Source organism: Harpia harpyja, chromosome 6, assembly GCF_026419915.1.
Source record: "Harpia harpyja isolate bHarHar1 chromosome 6, bHarHar1 primary haplotype, whole genome shotgun sequence".
NCBI lineage: Eukaryota > Metazoa > Chordata > Aves > Accipitriformes > Accipitridae > Harpia > Harpia harpyja.
This window is the reverse complement of record NC_068945.1, coordinates 3,915,727-3,933,938: the sequence shown is the minus strand read 5'-3', so window position 1 is coordinate 3,933,938 and position 18,212 is coordinate 3,915,727. Positions and strand designations below refer to the sequence as shown.

The following is an 18,212-nucleotide window of genomic DNA, read 5'->3' as shown; positions in this document are numbered from 1 at the left end:
CGCCAGTGCTCGGGTAATACCAAACTGATAGCTCAGCAGTTCTACACTGTGCAGATTTTTGTTAATTTTGTTAATTTTTGTTAAATTTTGAGTTCATTATCCTAGCCATGGTTCAGGCCTCCTTTTATGCATCAACCAACACAGTGGTATCTTTAGGAGTTCTTCAGATAGAGTTCAAAGCATAAGTTTAAAAAAAAAAAAAAAACACAACAAAAAAAAGGCAAACTATCCAAAATCAAACCCGGTTAAACCCTGGGTCCTACTGCCAATAATTCTGCAATTATTAATCATCCCAGCAAGGGGTTAGGGCAAGATCATTATTACTTATTTGTATTACAGAGGCACAAGCAGTTTCCACCAGTGATCCGACTCCATTTTGCTAGGCATTAACACTTTATGGAGGGGCAATCACATTAAATGACTTCAAGGTCACAGAGGACGCAGTGGCAGAACAAGGACTGAACTATAAAACCTCCTGTATCTCTTTACAGTACCTTTAACCCAAGACTATCCTCCCTGTCCAGGATAATGAGTATATGTGCCAGGCTGGCATATTTTTATAACCATGTTACAAGGCCAGCATAGAAAATACAAGAAAAATAAAACAAGATCTATGAGCTGGCCTAGTTTTCTATAGAAAGGATGCCACAAATACCTTTCATGCCAAATCCAATACAAGGCATATATACCAAGTTCCCAGGAAAGCTGCGGTGAGCATGGCTCATAAAGAGCTAGCATTTATGGACTGAACATATCATTTCCGTGTTTGCATGTTTTGAGGACACAATTTTGATAGATAATTGAAACTCTGAAATGACCTCTAGATTAGGCATGTGGGACAAACTTCCTCCCCTGACCCAGAGAGGTTTCACACTTCGCTGCATGGTTAAACAGGTCCAGACTGTCTGTCAGCATCAGCGATACAGAACAGCATAAATTTGCAATAAAAGTGGGGGGTTTGGCGTTCAGTGTTCTCAGTCTATCTCAAAGACTCAATACATGCAAGTGCCTCCTTTTATTAAAGCAGCATTCTCCTACAATTAAACCTAAACGGCACAGCCAAGGTGTGTTCAGAAATGCAAAGCAAGCCATAGCACAGTTGGAAGTCCACAGATGACAGCAGTGGGGCCTCACACTGATACCAGAAGGCTCATTCATCCAGGCAATAGCTCTACCCTTCACACTAGAAGAACAAACCACGCTGCTTCAGATCCTTGGTGTCTGCTGGAATAAGAAAAGGAGAGATGGGTTCTCGGCACAAGAACCACCATGTTTTCCTGAATCAGTGACCACTTTTCCTGTAGCTACTCTATCTAGCCTAAAGGAACAGTTCTTGTAAAGAAAGTAGGTGTGAATCTTTAAAAGCTTTGGTTCTGATGTCAGGTAACACAGATCTGGCCAAAGCTTTATTCTGAGTTTCATCAACACTTTAATCCCAGATCAACTGGCACCGCCACTGAAAAAACGTGTCCTGCCCTCCTCATGTTCCCAGCTGCTTCTTCCCACCTCCACACCATGCTCTGCCTTGCGCTAGCACAAGCTGTTCATTTTAATCCAGATCTGCTGCCCTACCAAGCGTACGTCTGCCCAAACATTTGTGCCAGCCCATGGGAGGAGGAAGGGGAAGGGTGGGACAAGATTTTTTCAGCGTACTACCACCTTATCTTGAATTAAGAGTCTCATCAGACTACTTCTTCAGCAAAATAACAATCATGCACTTTTGCAGTGCCTTTAAAGAATGGTTAAAAACCTGCAGAGAAGTAACCAGTTTCACATCAGCCCAAAGTTGGATATGGGCAAATACTCCTTCACAGAGACACTGCCGGAGGCAGGGAAGGATGGTATGACAGTATTGTACAGCCACACTACAGAAGAATTCAGGAACTAGCAGGCTCAACCTAGGATGAAGACCCAGGACCCCTGCTCAAGTCACAATTTTCACTTGCCTCACCGTATCTTGAGCAGGACTCTTCTTCATATCATGCTTAAAGAGCCTCACCTCTTATGATGCCAAATCCCACTGTACTTCAAAAGAAAACAGGTTATAGCATAGCCTGGCAATATAGTCCACGACCTCCTGCGTGCACTTTACAGCAACAGATAGGGCAGAGTTTAGGGACAATACGCTTAACCTGTGAAAATGGAAATGACAGAGCATACACGAGGCAAAACAGGAGGAGGCTAGACACTAGTTAGCCACGAGAAAAACAAACATCTTGGCACAAATGACTTGTGCCTGGAAAAATGTTTGGCTTTCAGGGCTTCTTAACTAGCCCACAGCCAGAATAATTAACAATGGACAGCAGTGAGACCTGAGATCGAGAAATGGAGGGAAGGAAGTTAACGACGTGGCCACGCGAGCAGCCTGCTACTTTTGCACACTGGGATTTGTGTGCTGCCTTTTCATTTTAGGCAGATGCTATGCAAGCCAGCAGCAATGGGAAATCACACAGGCTAAGATTATCCTTTCATCTGACACACTGTTAAGAAATCAAAGTTAAAGTACTTTCCATTAACGGTCTAAATCACTCCAAGTTTAGCACTGTACTGCCATATAGATTATCAAACCCTCGCCTTTTTTTCCACTGGAAGGACAAGATCAGATAGAATACTGCTGCTTTCTAAAACCAGACATATCATTTAGCTCCCGTTTCAAGTGACTTGAAGAACAAAAGGACTCTGCAATCTCCAAGGGCTGTGTTTTCCCAGTAGCCTTGTCACCACCACTTTTAAGGACTGTGGCTTCAAACATGTCAAAGGCGAGGTAAAACTTGAGGTACAAACCTGAAGGAAAACCCAGCGTGGTGACTGTGCATGAACGAATAGGCTATCTGTTTGGAAATGTGAGAAAGGGGCAGGATGAGCACTGGAAAAGGCAGGCATGAGAAAATTTAGCCCTGCTTCACCAGCCTAAAACGAGGCTGCATTCAAGAGTGCATTGTTAACTGTTCATCTGTCCACAGATGGCATTCCACCACCCATTCCTGCAGCACCATGAACCATACCGATACCCAAAGCCTGAGTCGGAAATTCAGGAGTTAAGTAGTTGAGTGCAAATAGCTAGGATATCAGTAAGTAAGAAATTAAAGATGATCTACAAAACCTGGGCAAATAATACAGTCAGTGGTCACAGGATCATGTTACTGCTGTGCTTGCACACTGGGTTAGGAAAGTGCATGTCCAGACTCTGCGTGTGGTACACAGACATACTTTAATTCACTTTTGTATGGAATGATAGAACTAACTTCCTTGTATTTAACACTGGGAAAACAGAATTCCTTCAGCTATCAGCATCTTTGGGGAAATTCTGCTTCTCTTTTACTGTGTTGGTAGTGGGTATAACATCTACAGACATTCAGGCTCTATAGTCAGCACTTGGGAACCGCGAAGGAAGAGCCTGTCCCCAGAGGGACCATTCAAGCTGGTGCGGTGGCACAGGACCTCAGGAGACAGTTAAAGGTGAGCAGGCTATACAGCAGAGACATCACAACTAAGTTCAGCCTAAAGACAAGGAAGTATGTACCACATGAGAGCAAGTTGCTATGGTATCTGTCTGCTGTAGGACACCATTCTAGATGTGGGGCTTGGTAAAGGACACACAAGCATTTGCAGGTGGGTTTTTTTTCCTTTTAGTCAGCTAGTTCTAATTGTCTAATAGCCAGTTTCTAGTTCTAATTGTCCACTAACTGCATTAGCACAGGACAAGCATAGTTTGAGAAACAGCTCACCTTGCACTGAAGAAAAACATCTGGTGTACACAGGGTCCCACGAGAAGGTCCTGTCTGCTGGCTTAATCGTTATGTGTAGAAAAATGAAGTCCAGGCACTCAGTAAACAACACTTCCTCCTCAATTTTCTCAGCTATTAGGAACTTGAAAAGAAGAGTCAGGGATTGAAAGGCAAAGAGATTGAACTACCAAATCAAGATAGTCACTCCAAAGCAGGTTTCAGGCATGCTGATGGAATAAATTAATGGAAGTGCTGGAATTGTCCCTGTATTGTATAACACCTGTTCATCAGCCACACAGTCATGCAGTTACGTGTTTGTGCCATCCAAATAAACGCATCCTCATCTTGCAAGGAATTGTGTTCACTTATCTCTTATCAGCCATCAAGAGGTGTGGCTGACACAGCACGTAGCATTTGTATTATCTAAGAATCTAATTATTTTTTCCACCCTCTGTCAGCCAAATCTTGGGAAAAACCTAGAGAAATAAAATAGGTCAGGGCACTTTATGCCAATAAATGGCGTCACAGCCCAAGAGGAGAGTCAAGGACAGGAAAATCCCCAAGAATTTTCCCGAAGAAAATTCACTAAGAAGTCCTTCATAACCTGAAGAACATTCGTCTCATGAATTTCAGATGGTCAGGTTACCTCTGCTAAGGAAACATCACAACAAGATCAAGAAACAGAGCAGAAGGTCTGATTCACATGAGAGGTTTTCTCAACTGTTATTTTTCCACTTGTCAGAGGCATTTGTAGAGAGTCCAGCACCAAGGTATGAAACCCTTAAATGAAAATGGAAAAACACAGTACATCTGGTCAGCCCAAAGGTCTGTCTAAGCTAGTACCACATTCTCCAGCAACACCAATCAGGAAATGCTCAGGGTAACAGCACAAGGAATAAACTCTCCCTTGCACACTCCCCCAGCAGCCCACAGGTTAGGGGATTTCTGGGCCAAGTACTGCAGCTGTATCTTTGCAATTAATGGTCCCAAACAGATCCATCCAGTATGAACTGTCTTTTGAAACCAACTGCCTGTTGGCCCTACATTACAACTCCTGGCAGCAAGTTCGGTAACCTCACTGTATGTTGTGTGAAAACATACTTCCCCCTCTTTAAAAATGCCGGATGCTTCCATCTGATCCTCCCTGTTCCCATACAATGAGAAATAACCCTTCCCAATTCAGCTTCTCCCTGTGTCTGCCTCTCATGACCCGCTAAAGCAATTTTTTATGATTTCCACAGGAGTCTGCAATGGGCCCGGCTGCTTGCAGTTGCTGCCACAGCAGACTCCTCCCCCTCACTTCTTAATTCCTTCACTCTCAATCCCATACGATTTCTCTGGCTCCTGCTTTCCTTCCTCCACTAACCTCCAGTCCCATAGCTTAGAGTAGGAGTATAGAAATATAGATACCAGATCTCTGGTTCAAACAGCTCCCTATCTACACGGGCATAGAGAGCCACCCCATGTCAAAGCTCACATCTTGCAGCAGGGCCGAGTATCTTTACATTTCTGTGTGTCTGGCTGTGAAGGTGGGTGGGCTGAGAGCCCCATACTCTGGGAGCTCTGGTAGAAATCAAGACAGAAGCTCCAAGCCTGAAGTGCAGGACTGCTCACCTGGACTCTTATCACCACCAGCATGTGTCTAGAAAAACCTGCAGGTGACCAGTTTGTTGGAGCTTTCAAGGCTATGATAAGAAGTTTTCTCAGAAAACCCACAGGGACAAATTCTGAACAAAAAATGTCTATTTTTCAAGTATATGTAATTATTTTATTTGCAGAAGCATAGATACCAACCAATCCATTCATTTTTGTGAGCAAGTAATTTGAACAGTGGGCAAGAAAAAATTTTGCTGACCAGTCAAAACTGTTCAGGCTGGCTCTGTATCTCAGGTGTTACACAGAAAGCAACGCAAAAATGGAACTTCTTCCATCCCCCAAAGTTATCATTCTAACCACGTCTTCTAATTAATTTCCTTAATTCATTTTGGGTTTTGTTGGGTTTGGGTTTTTCTTCTCTTTAGAAGATGAAAATTTAAATATGCATTTCCTCTCTATATTGCTTAAATTTAAACATGCTCTAAAACTAAGCTCTACTCCAGACCAGCTGCTCAGTGTCCTTTGTATGCAAATCATTGAAGGAGCTATCTCCATGTCTTCAATTCACACTTTCTTCACTGCTGTGCCAACCACCTGCTGACAACCTGGGTCTACCTACATTTATTTTTTAATTGAGGTTAAGAAAGTGACGGAACTTCAGTTGTTGTTTGGGGGAGGTTTTTTTCCTCTTTTTCAACAAGAAGTAGGCCAAGGCCCATACAGCTGAATTAATATTTTACATATGACAGAGTGCTCTTGGACCACTGATGGAAAATGGACAGGGAATTAGGAAACTCAGGCTAGACTGAAGGAAACTAGCCCTCTCGTTCATCAGTATTTAAGTTCACCTTATAATTGGACTGGCTGAACTGATGGTGACATAACTCTTCACCTCCTAGGGACGTGCAGTAGGACCGTGAAGTTCTCACCACAGCAAGCAGGAAGGGCAAGCAAGAAGGGCAAGCATGAGTGTTGGGACAGGCCAGCCTAAGTGCAGTATCATCTGCCAAGCAAATAGTGAGGGGGAGTCCCACACAGGCAGCAGGCAAAGGGCCCAAAAAGATGGCATTGAGAGAGCACAGCATTATTTTGCTGCAGCTACAGGTACCAAGAGACTACATGAAGCCCCTCTCCTCCCCATCTGTGAAGCGGGGCAATCCCAGTTCCCTACCTCACAGGGAACTGGCTGTGACAACAAACATATTAAAACATCGAGCTAATGGAGACTTTTGAGTATCTTAGAAAATATACGGACACCTCTACTACAGGATGCAAGTTAAAACCTGTTTCTTCAGAGTCTTTTCTTTCCAGGAGCACTAATACTGTAAGGAACCAGGAGGCTTGTTCTACATGTGTGATGGCTTCCCTCGTTTGCAAAGCCAAATCTTGACCTACAAAACTTTGTGCCAAAGCGTAAAAGAAAGTCCTACCATTCGAACGAGTGGGACCCACTATCATACACCTAGAGCCCGAGCCTGACAAAGAGCCAAGCCAGCTTTTGGCAACAGATACAGAGAGAATATTTTCTTCTTTCAGTTTAGTCAATTAGTTCATTACAATGACTAGTTACCCAAAGTTGGAAAATGCTTTGGAGTTGCAGAAACCGGAAGCTTGTTTTCTTCCTCCAGTCAACAAATAAAAATGAGGGGTGAGGGAGCAAAATCTACTAATACTAGATCAGCATGACAAGAAACAATTAGCACAATTAAAAAAAAAGATAATATTTCATTAGCTTAATAAAATAGCTTGTAATTTATTACATAATATTACCTCAAAACATACCAGATACTTCCTTTTCATGTACAATTATCAAAACTTTTTTTTTTTTTTTTTAAACTGCTTTTAATGCTCTGGGTTTTGATGGGGGACACTGCACTTGTAATTACCTTTCACTGCAAAGTCAAGTGCAGCTAATCATAAACAGTATATAAAATTTAAAAAAAAAAAAAAATCAATCATCCACCAAATAAAGTAATTTGTTATTTTCCAAAATAAAAACCTAACTAAATCTGTAAGAGGCTATCCAATTACTTAAATAGATACTTGTGGACATTGTATAGATTAGCAGAAAGAAGAACTAAATTTAAGTTAAAGGCCATATTTAGCTGCACATCAGTATCTTTTAATGGCTATCCAACACTGTGAATCACTCTCTCTTCAGGAAAAAATAACTAAAAAGTACACATGCAAAACAATACCAGAATTGATTTTGTAGAACCATTCTTCTGTTTGCCATTTAAAAAAAAAAGTCATAATCAAAGTGTGATGCAAGGTCTGTACAAATGACAGCATTTCTTAGCCAGTTAGACAGTTCAGTGACTATTTGCAACATTTGGCCAGGCAGTGAAAGCAGCAACTCTTATGCCCATGGCTGCAAGCTCCGGTTGGGACACCATTTGTCACATATGTGAAAAAAAGTTAATGCTTCAGGAACACATTTCACGTGGGTGATAATGGGAACTGGGAGACCTTTGGAAAAGCATAGGTCAGCCCACATTTGGCTCCTAGAAGCAAACAATGTCTCTTCCCCATAACCAGAAAACTTCCCTTTTTCAAATGCTGATCTGTAATTCCTCTTCCATGTATTCCCTGAAGGTTTTTCCCTCTTTCACTTGAATCTGGGTAATTAAAGCAACAAAGCCAATCCCTTGCTAGGCCTAGCAATCCAGACTTCACAAATCTCTGAGTCACAGACACAAATTCTTCCTTACCTCTCTTCCCTCTTACAATTAACTAGTGTTCTTGAAATCAAGACTGCTGGGGCTGAGACTTAGGAAACAATCTGGAGGAGACTAATAAGCACTTAGGACCAGCCTTCCAGGGTGCAAAATTTTACACTGAAGCATCTGAATGCCTATACATCATCAGAGCAAGTCTATCTTGACTGGGATCTTGTCCCCAAAAGACAAGAAGTCTCTGTTTCAGGAAAGGCTTAACAGACAGAAAAAGCAATCTTTCCCCTGTGTAATTATAGGGTTGTTTTCCCCCCATACAGGCTGTTAGGCTTAATATCTTCCCTGTATTCCTCTACCCTCTTTTTTAAATCCATTTGTACTTTTAGCCTCCACAGCATCCTGCAGCAGTGAGTTCCATAATTTAACACAGATAGAAGTAGTACTTGTTTTAATCCTGCTGGCTGGTAATTTCATTGCCTGCTCTAGTTTTGTACTATCCAAAATTATTGCTCCCCATCCTACACTACTGTGTGATTTTATAGATTTCTATTATACCTCTCTCAGCAGTCTCCTTTCCAAGCCGAAGAGTCCTAGGCAATGTAGTTTCTCTTCCTATGGAAGTTTCGCCAGGCAACTTCACTGCTCACTTCTGTATCTTTTTCGGTGTCACTACAAACCTTCCTAGTAGTCAAGAAAACATGCTGTAATCGGAACTGATACACAGCACGGATTCAAACTGCAATATACAGATAATTTCTATTTTACTCCCTGCTCCTTTCCCACTAGAGTTTTATTTGCCTATTTGACCCCAAATCAAAAACTGACCTCAGTTTTCTCTTTTATTCAACAATCAAATCATTTCCTAAAATACGATCCCAGCTGTCAGACCAATTCTGGGAGGTCTATCAGCAAACAGTACTGAACAGCTCAAAGAGACCTCACTGTTTCTGTTAAGCAGAAGAGCCATGAGAGAGCCTTATTCAAAACTACGAAGAGGAAGAAAAATACCGTACTTTCTGCCCACTTCACCAAGCCTGCAAAACTCAGGCACTGCCCATCAACATGGTTCAGTTGGCTGTGCTAATTGGCTGCACATACGCTATTAATTCGCTCTCTTCTTACTTTGAGGTTTAAAAGAAGTTGTAATTTGTCCCAGTTGGGAGGTAATAAAAGCCAGCACACGGTCAGTCATGGATGGCTCTGATGACTCAGCTAGTGTGAGGTAGCTTGCTAAGACACTATCTCCAGTGTGTCTGAGCCCAGTATTTACCGTGCAACGTGCGATACACATCTCAGGCCACATGCCATGAAATATTTTACAGCCCATAACCTTCTTCCCCTGAAAGCCGCTCCCACAGTCTTCCCTGAGTCCTCTTCCAGAGGATCCATTTGCTCAAGCCATTTGAGAGTGACACAACCACTCAAGACTGCCAACCGAGAAGTATCTTTTTACACCCATCAGCACTCCTGTTCCTGCAACGTGGTGCCCTTCCTGGCACCCTGGGACTTCGCAGGAACGAGTGCATCCTCATCCCTCTGTGAAAACAGTTCAGCCCTTCATTTCCTCACCTCCAGGGAGATGGCAGGTCCGTCACTCCACAGCCACAGCACAGCCCCAATCAGGTAGCTGGCACCTACATGTGCCTACATCAGGCTGCCTAACCGAGCACAGTGGTGCTCTGAACTGGAGGGAGCTGGTCTTCTGGAGCTGAGGTGAGGCTGCTGGGACCAGAGCTGCCATGGTAGAAAGGCAGTGGCACAGCTGACAACGGCCCATCAGTGCTACCCCCATTGCTCTGCAGGCTTCAAGTTGCAGCTGGTCTCACACAGTGGTGCCCATTGGAAATATCCAAGCAGCTTCTTGTGGATGTGACAGGGAGGACCCATCTGCCAGGGAACATTTTTCTGGTAGCCTCCAGTGATAACTGGGACCAACACCCTCACCCCAGAGCCTCTGGTTCCTCACACCCTACCACCTCTAACCGTAACTCCCAGGCAGGTCTGAGAAGGCTTGGCTTTGCCCGTGTTTTAAAGCACAGGGCAGGTAGGAAGATGAGAACTCACCGTTCCAGTCATAATCCACCAGAAGAAAAAAGGATTACTTCTGTCATGGGGGGGAATCCCAACACAGACCTCATATGAGTTCCTAGAAATTGGGAAGGAGCTCCCCAATATTGCTGTAATGCTGGGTTTGCTCCATTTGACCTCCAAGCACATCAGCAGAGGTTCACAGTGCTCCATCAATGATGGAAACCTCTTTTATGTGAAGTCCTTTTTTAGGGAAAAAAAAGGAGAAAGGGAAAAGGAAAATGCAGTTTGCAGATATCAAATGCCTTGCTGTGGCCCTACTGACTGGATAAATTTGTTTCTGAATTCTAGTACTACTATCTCTGGCACTTTTTTTAAACATTTCATTTATCTGGTAGAACTCCAAGCTCCTAGATTTCCACAGAATCCCATACCATTTAGAAAACATTCCTGGTTTCTGTTAATAGATGTTTTGGAGGATCCCACTGAAGACATAATGGAAAAATCACTTCAGCCATACTCTGTTGGAACACAAACTATATACAGAACCTCACTCTCTGCTGTACTCCATCAGTTTTAAGGATACTCCTTACTGGAAGCCAGTTGTTTTCCTCCAGATTAAACTCTAAAGACTCTTCAAAATAAGTTATTTCCAAGCTTGATCACCTGAGCTAGCTAGAAAAAAAAAGAAAAAAAAAACAACCAACCAAACACCAACCATACAACCAAAGCAGACAAACAAAACAAAACAAAAAAAACAACCCCAAACAAGAAACCCCAAGCAAACAAACAACAAAAAAACCCCACTACCAAGAAATCACTCATAGTTCCTATTTATAACAATATTTAATTTTATTTTAAAATTAAAAATCCAAACTCTGGATTTAATATTAGCCAGCTGTTAATAGTTTAACATGTAAAGCCCGGCTGTCACATTCAAAGTATTTTTGTGGAGTTGTACTAACACCTAACTCTTGCAGTCACACCCAATACTACTCTTGGCATTATACACATCTTCAAAGTAATTTACAATGCTATTTATTTCCGTGTGCAAACATTCCATAGAACATCAACATAAATACCGCAGTGAGAATCTCTCTCTCTTTCATACCCATTTTCTCTCCAGACTGTCTTAACCATGACAGTGTTTGCAAACTGTATGAGAACAACACTGAAGCAAAGAAACTGCATGTGGCTTAACAAGGAATAACCTTTAGAAAGTAATTTAGAAGAAGAATCATTTGTAGCTTTCCTTAATTGCTATACCCAGTTCACTTTGGAGCTCAGGAGCATTACAGAAGAGAAGCAATACCATCTATCAGTGAAAAGCTTAACTCTTTTCAAAATCCTGTATTTAGCGCTGCTCCAAACATTCCGTAAACAAGTTCAACTTCAGCTAGAGTTTTCTGCATTTATTTTCCTGCCAGCAGTGGCATTTTTGAAAAAAGAAAGAAAAAAAAAAAATCAGTATAATCTAGCCTTGAGTTCCATATGTTACTAAAGAAGCAGATAAAGAGAATAGCTGTCCTCTGTGCTCCAACAAAATACTGCCTAAAGACAACTCAGCAACACCAGAACCAATAGGGTCTAAATTTGGCTTGGGTTGTAGACCTAGAAAAATAACCCACAATTACAGGAATCAATTGCCACAACTCTGCTGTTAAAGGCACAGGAGTTTTGGCGGCCTTTCTGGTCTCCTTGCTCAGGCTGGACCTGAGCACATACCTGGGGTTGGCTTGGCTTCTTCACAACCGCCTAGCAGAACATCCCACCCATGGGCTGTTCTGGGTGGCCTCTTTGCCTCAGGAAGCACAGAGACACATCAGCCCAAAAAATTAGTTGCTGTGACAATGCTAGCTGCTGACCACCGGCCACTGCCTTTGCTAGTGGGACCTCCCTTGGTAGATGACGAAGGTGTATCTGATCTAACAGAGAGGGACGCCTTCCTACCCTCAGGAAAAAGTAACACCTGGGACAACCGAGTATGCAGCCTGCTCTGCATTTGGCTTCAGGGAGCCCTGGGAAGGACAGTGGTCAAGGGAAGGTGGCAGGGATTGCTCCGGCAGCCACCTCTGGCTGCCATCCCTCCCAGGCACTCCTGCCCTGGGCCAGGAGGAGCAGGATTGTGGCAGAACAGCTATGTCTGCACCGTGCGCCCAGCCCTCCCAAAGCCAAGCTCAATGCAGGCCGTAGGCACAGAAACACTACCCTGCCCACGCATGGCTGATCCAGCCATTGGGACACAGTGAAGCCGAAATATCTTGCACACTCTAACTGCTCATGAGAGGTAGGTGGCCCCTACCAAAAAAGCCAACAGCCAAACAACCACCACTGCCACCCCCCAAACACTATGTGAACTAAAAAGCCAGGAACAAATCAGATCACTCTGTCACCGATTTCTGCAATAAACACAACTTGTTTCCATGCTGCATTACAAATACTAAGCCTTGCTACTGCCCTGCAGAGGTAAGTTCATTATTATTTTATGCCTGTTTCACAGATAGGGAAAGCAGAGGCCAAAGATAACATTTTCAGAAGCACGTGCTTTTGAATTCCTGTTGCTCTGGGGATGCCCACCTGAAGGCACTGAACCACAAGTACTCCAAAAGAAACACATGCAAAGAAAAAAAAAAAAATAGCCAATTTTTGGATTGTAGGTCAGAACCACACTACTAGCCAAAAACACAGGTTGCCTTAGCTCTCTTTTCTCTCAGTAAGCAGGTTATTAGAAAAGCTTTTGTCAGAAGCCTTCATAAGGCAAGCATTCAAGGACTCATATAACTTTTTTAAAAGGCAGAAACGTCACTTCTGTGTAACTGTACAAGACTTCATCTCCTGCTTATCATCATTTCTATCAGCAGAGCGCTGCTTAGCCACCTCCCTCCAAAAGGCACTTTGAGATGCAAGGTGCAATGTGCATGTAAATTATCATTAAAGTATCCTCTGTTTAATTGGGGCATTTCAGATTGGGGCTGCTGTTTTAATGGGTTGCCTCCCAGGAAACTGACTTAACTTGTAATGACACAGTGAATAGTAATGACCAGTATTTAATTGGGGCAGTGTTAGTAAAATTTTGCTTCAGAGGGATTAAATTTAGCTGGTGCCAAGGAGTTAAGCGATTAATCAGGTGTTAAATAGTACGTACTTCTAAACACTGGTCTTCTCCCATTCAATCCTACACCCACTGAACTTAATGAGAGTTTTGTCATTGACACTAACAGAAGAAGGATCCTCCTCCTAGTACACAAGTTTGCTAATAAACATTAAGGAACATACTCTGCACTAACAGATACTCAGCCTTGGTTAAGGGTAACAGGATTCTGTCTGCGTGGTGCTGAACAGTCCCTCAGCATGGGAAGCCTTCAGTGGGAGAGAGCTCTTTGCAAAAACAACATCAATGAAGTATTAGGAGACATAAAGCACTACTTAATTTTTAAGTAAGTCTGGGAAAGACAGTCAAGATTGAAAGCTCAAACACTATTCTGATTCTCTGCCCTTCGGCTTACATGATCAGTCTTTTTTGACTCTTCCTTTTTTTAAATGATTACAAAGTACATTCTCGAATCCAGAATGAGCACCAGTGAGACAAGTCCTCAAGCTACAGGGTTCCATGCCGACTCCTGCGGTGCCCATGCAATCACAAGGGCCACCACATACAGCTCACTGCAAGAGAAAGCGCTCACATCCACCAGCATACAGTTGCATAAAATCTCCACTGGAGTCAGTTGTGAAACCCGGCTAACAGGAAGGCGCTGTGCCTTCAGTGCTGCCCACAGAAAGCACTCTCGGCTCAAGCATCAGCCAGGCGCAGGCAAGGGAGCCTGGGCTCGGGGAAGCCCTGGTCTGGGAGAGCTGAAGCAGCTGATGCCCACCTCCATATTCCCAGTTCTAGTTTCCCTGCAACTCCCCACTTGTGCCAGCACAATTGTTTGTATGGTTGCATGGTAAATCAGACTAAGCAACTGAAAGTGCCAGATTTATAAAAAGGAAAATAAACACAGTAAACTGCACCCTTTGGGACCCTTCTATTTGCCTGCTGAATTTTGAGCCTCCATATGACACCACAGTGATACTCCCAAGGTATTATAATTTCAGGAAAAAAATAAGGAGAACCTCACAATCAGAAAGCTCCAGGTGAGGTTTTAAACAGAACTCATCACCACATGGACCTTAATTAATCACAAAAATCATCACCTATGTCTAAACTTCTAGTCCTGTCTCCCTTTGAGCTTTTGCTCTCCTGTAAGCCTTTGCCAAGATGTTTACACTCTCCCTGTGCCTCAGTTCTCCCGTCTGGGGGAGGAGAGGTGAGGCTGTAAGGATCACTTGCCAATACTGCAACAAGTGCCAACGTCATGGTAGTATTTACAATAATATAATCAGCTAACTACTACGGCTCAGGATCAGAGGAACAGGTTTACTACCAACGTAGACATCCCAACAGCTGGGATGAAAAAAAGTGTCCCAACACAACTACCACACCAGACATCCCTTCCCAACCCACCTCGGAGTCAAAGCCCTCAGGCCCTCTCAAGCTGGAATCTGCCACAAGCCCGAAGCCTATCGGTTCATGCAGAGAGTATGCTGGTGCCCTAAGTTGTAGCAGACACTGAGGGTCCAATCTTCACGCTCATCTCTGACCCTCGCTCATCTTATTTTCTAAACCCCAGCGATGACATCCCTCTGCAGCTTTAGACTCTTACGTACACACTAACTTCCTTGCCACAACAGCAGAGTTAGAGTTACCGGGTCTGCTTGCCATCAGCCAGGCAAGCACACGACCAAGTGCTGGCAAGATCAGGTTATTAGCATTACATTTCTCCTCTCTCGGAGAAAGGGTTAATGTATGTAAGCACACATACTTGCTGCAAAGCAAACACATATCAATATACAATCGCACATACATACTGATAAGTACTTGACATGAACCGAGATATTGCTGCAAGTTTATATTGATTACCAGTAGTTAAATATGAACCATAACTTCACCTCCTCAAAGTTTCCCTAAATCTTATTAGAGCGCTTCTCTAATAAGGTGAGATAGGGAGATCGTGCACTGAGCAGCTCGGGCATAAACAAAGCACTAGCCTTCACTCCCTCCGCTGAAGCTTTCCATGGTTGCCCACCCCAGTTGCTGTGGCATTTACTGCACGTACCCTTGCCCCGTATTGGAGGAGGAAGGGAGAAAAAAAAAAAAATACAAAAAACATCCACCAGCACCACCACTTCCAGTTCACAGGCTCCTAATGAAACTCTGCAACACCCTCGCAGCACAATACTTGGCTACTTTTCAGAACAACACAGCAGCTTAACAGCGAAGTTGGAGTATGGTGCGGAGCTTGCTCCTCTGCCTCGACCTTACGCTCCGCGCCGCGAGCCAGACTGGCACACTGAAGAAATAATCAATCATACTTGTACAATCACACTACCATTTAAACATCTCTTAAATCCCGCTGCTGATCACAGCCACCTTTAACTCTGCCTGGTTGAAACAAGCATCCAAAAAACAATGGTAGTTAGAAAAACTGAAGAGAAAGTTACCCAGAATGGTTTGACTGGCTATCACTTGAAATTTACATTTCTGTCGGAAAATATGTGCTTTCTATATTCGAAACTATTAAAATAATCACCAACAGAGAAGCCAGTAACAGGAGTTTCTGTCCTCCGACAAAGATAACTGCAAGGGTCAGCATGCAAACAAACTACACATTAAAAAAATAAAAATAAGTTCAGACCACAATGTTTAGAATTAGTCACTTAAAAAAAAAAAAAAGTTTCCCAGTATATGTCTAAATGTAATGAAAATTTGGCATTTAATCATTTCAAGACTCAAACAGAAGTTTGCTTCTATCTCTCCTGCTACATAGCTGATCCTTTACAGTATGATTCTATAATGTACCTTAGCGAGGTTAGGGAAGGACCAGTTTTACTGTTCCTGAAATCAACAGCAGTGTTGTTGCTGACTTCAGTAAGAGCAGGAGTCAGCCTCATATTTTCAAAACGACACATGCCAAAAACAAGGAAACACAACTCATACAACACTACTTTTTCGTGACATTCGTGTTCTTCTGTCCAGAGAACACATTCTACCTTTCCACAGGGTTTCCTAGAAAAAAGAGTAGTTATATTTCATTTTACATATATAGGGATCTGCTTAGTTAATTGTACACATTTTGCCTGCATTAGCATTTGCCATACTGTAACGCGCATACAATACCCCATTATCCAATTTGTCCGTCTGTGTTATGAAAAGTCAAACTAGACTCTCTAAGCCACGAGACTTCACGGGACACAGGCCTGATCACATTTAACTCAGCAAGAGAAAATGCACCCAGAAGTTTTCAAATTGTGGTCACACCATATAGAACGCAAGACTCCCACCGTAAATGTACACACACACGCACGCGGGACAAGCAAAAGTGTCATGCTTTTAAGCTGAATAAATAAGCGTTTATTCCAGGCTCTTCCCCTTAGAGAGAGTCTGGAAGTCACCTTTTCCTTCGAGGCAGAGAGAGACAACCGCTAAAGCACTCTTACTCGGGCAGAGTTAGTTGCGAGCAGAAGGGAGATTCCTGGCTGGCAACAAGGCAAAGGCGACTCCTGAAGAAAATGCATGATTGAAACAAAACTGAGGGGTGAGGGAAGGAGAGAGAGGAAAGCACTATTTCTAGCGGGCGGCTAGATAGGAAGGGTCTGGACAAAAAAGGAAACTCAGTTTTGTTTCCATTGTCTCAGCTTCATACCGCCTCCACTTAAAACGAGAAACTTCGCGGGGCAACCCCTTCTTCAACAGGCCGAGCTACGGAGAAATATCCCCAGGGCCCTGGCAGAGTGGGGCTGGGCTGCGCAGCCCTGACTCCCCTACCTGCTGACGGGCAAGCGACGCCAGGAAATGCAGCGAGTAAAAATAAATAATACGGACATTAACCAAAAAAAAAAAAAAATTTAAAAACCAAATAAGAAAAAGCAAGCCCCACAACCCACTGTTGGTGGGAGCAGCAGCGGCTGCATCTCCCCGACAGCAGGAAACTTTTTCTGCGAAAAGTTGCCGGCGGGGGACGGCGGGCAGCCAGCCCCGCGGGAGACCGGGCCGGGCCGGGCTCCGGGTCTCGGTTTCAAACGTCCAGCGAGCCGCCGGCTGCCGCCGTGAAGAGCCACGCCGCGAAATCCCGACCGCGGCAGCTTTGCTGTGCGTCTGTGTGTGTGACCCCCCCCCGCCCCCCCCGGGGCAGGCTCACGGCGCTGACAACCCACGGGAGCCGCGTCCCCCCCCCACCGTGTCCACCCCCCCCCCGCCCGCCGCCGGGCAGCTCCGCGCTCCCGGCTGGCTGCCACGGCTGGGGGCTGCGCTCCCCGCTAAACGTGGGGGGACCCCGACCCCCCGACCCCCCGCGACCGCCCTTCACGCGGGGGGGGGGGGGGGGGGGGAAGAATAGGAAGAAACAGTTATTTTCACCCCGGGCAAAACACAGCGCCCACCGCCGTGAGGGCGCCGGGTCCCGCGCTGACAGGGTCCGGACAGACAAGAGGGACGGGGCTTTACCTTGATGCAACACTGAGCAGGAGCCTCAGACATCTCTCAGGAGGGAAACGGCGAAGCCCGGCGGGGCGGGCGGGCGCGGGCGGACGGGAAGTTCTCGGGCTTTCCCCACTTTCCGCTCTTCTCCCGGACCCGGCCCGTCTCCTCAAGGGGAAGTTACCGCCACCGCCGCCACCATCGCCCGGCGGCGGGCCCTGCGCGGGGCGGTTGAGGGGGGGACGGACGGACGGACGGACGGACACCCCGCCGCCGGAGTCCTCTCCTCAGCGCTGCCGCCGCCGCCGCTCCTCTGAGGGCGCGCGATCGCTCCCGCTCTTCTCTCCCCCCCCCCCCCCCCACCCGCCCGCCAACCCCGTCACCCGCGCGCGCGCGCGCGCGCGCCTGGGTGCGCGTGTGACTGCGCTGCGCGCTCTCTGCCCGGGTGCGAGTCGGTGCGCGCGCGCGCGCGCGCTGCACGGGGAAACGGCGGGGGGGGGTGGGGTGGGGGGCGGGGGCTGCCGGCGCGGCCCCGTTCCCCGCCGGTGTTTTTCCTTCCTGGAAGAGAGAAACCGAAAGGCGGCGGGAGCCGGGCCGGGCCTGGCCGGGCACTGCGCCCCGCCCCGCCGCCGCTCATTGATCCGGAGTTTCGGGGCCGAAACTGACGTG

The 18,212-nt window shown here is 45.3% G+C and overlaps 1 protein-coding gene across 4 annotated transcripts in view; it reads right to left on the bottom strand.

Annotated features, from left to right (window-relative positions):
* Nucleotides 1–17,765, bottom strand: part of ETV6 (ETS variant transcription factor 6) — a 142,059-nt gene extending 124,294 nt beyond the window's left edge. For 3 of the 4 annotated variants that reach the window (XM_052788934.1, XM_052788935.1, XM_052788937.1), the window contains exon 1: nucleotides 17,571–17,765. In XM_052788934.1, the coding sequence (XP_052644894.1) occupies nucleotides 17,571–17,603 (33 nt within the window). In that variant the 5' untranslated portion in view covers nucleotides 17,604–17,765. Of the gene's footprint in view, nucleotides 1–3,728; nucleotides 3,748–17,570 lie in introns of those variants that run through there. The other variant, XM_052788936.1, reaches the window with a different exon arrangement.
* Nucleotides 17,766–18,212: the final 447 nt, after the last annotated feature.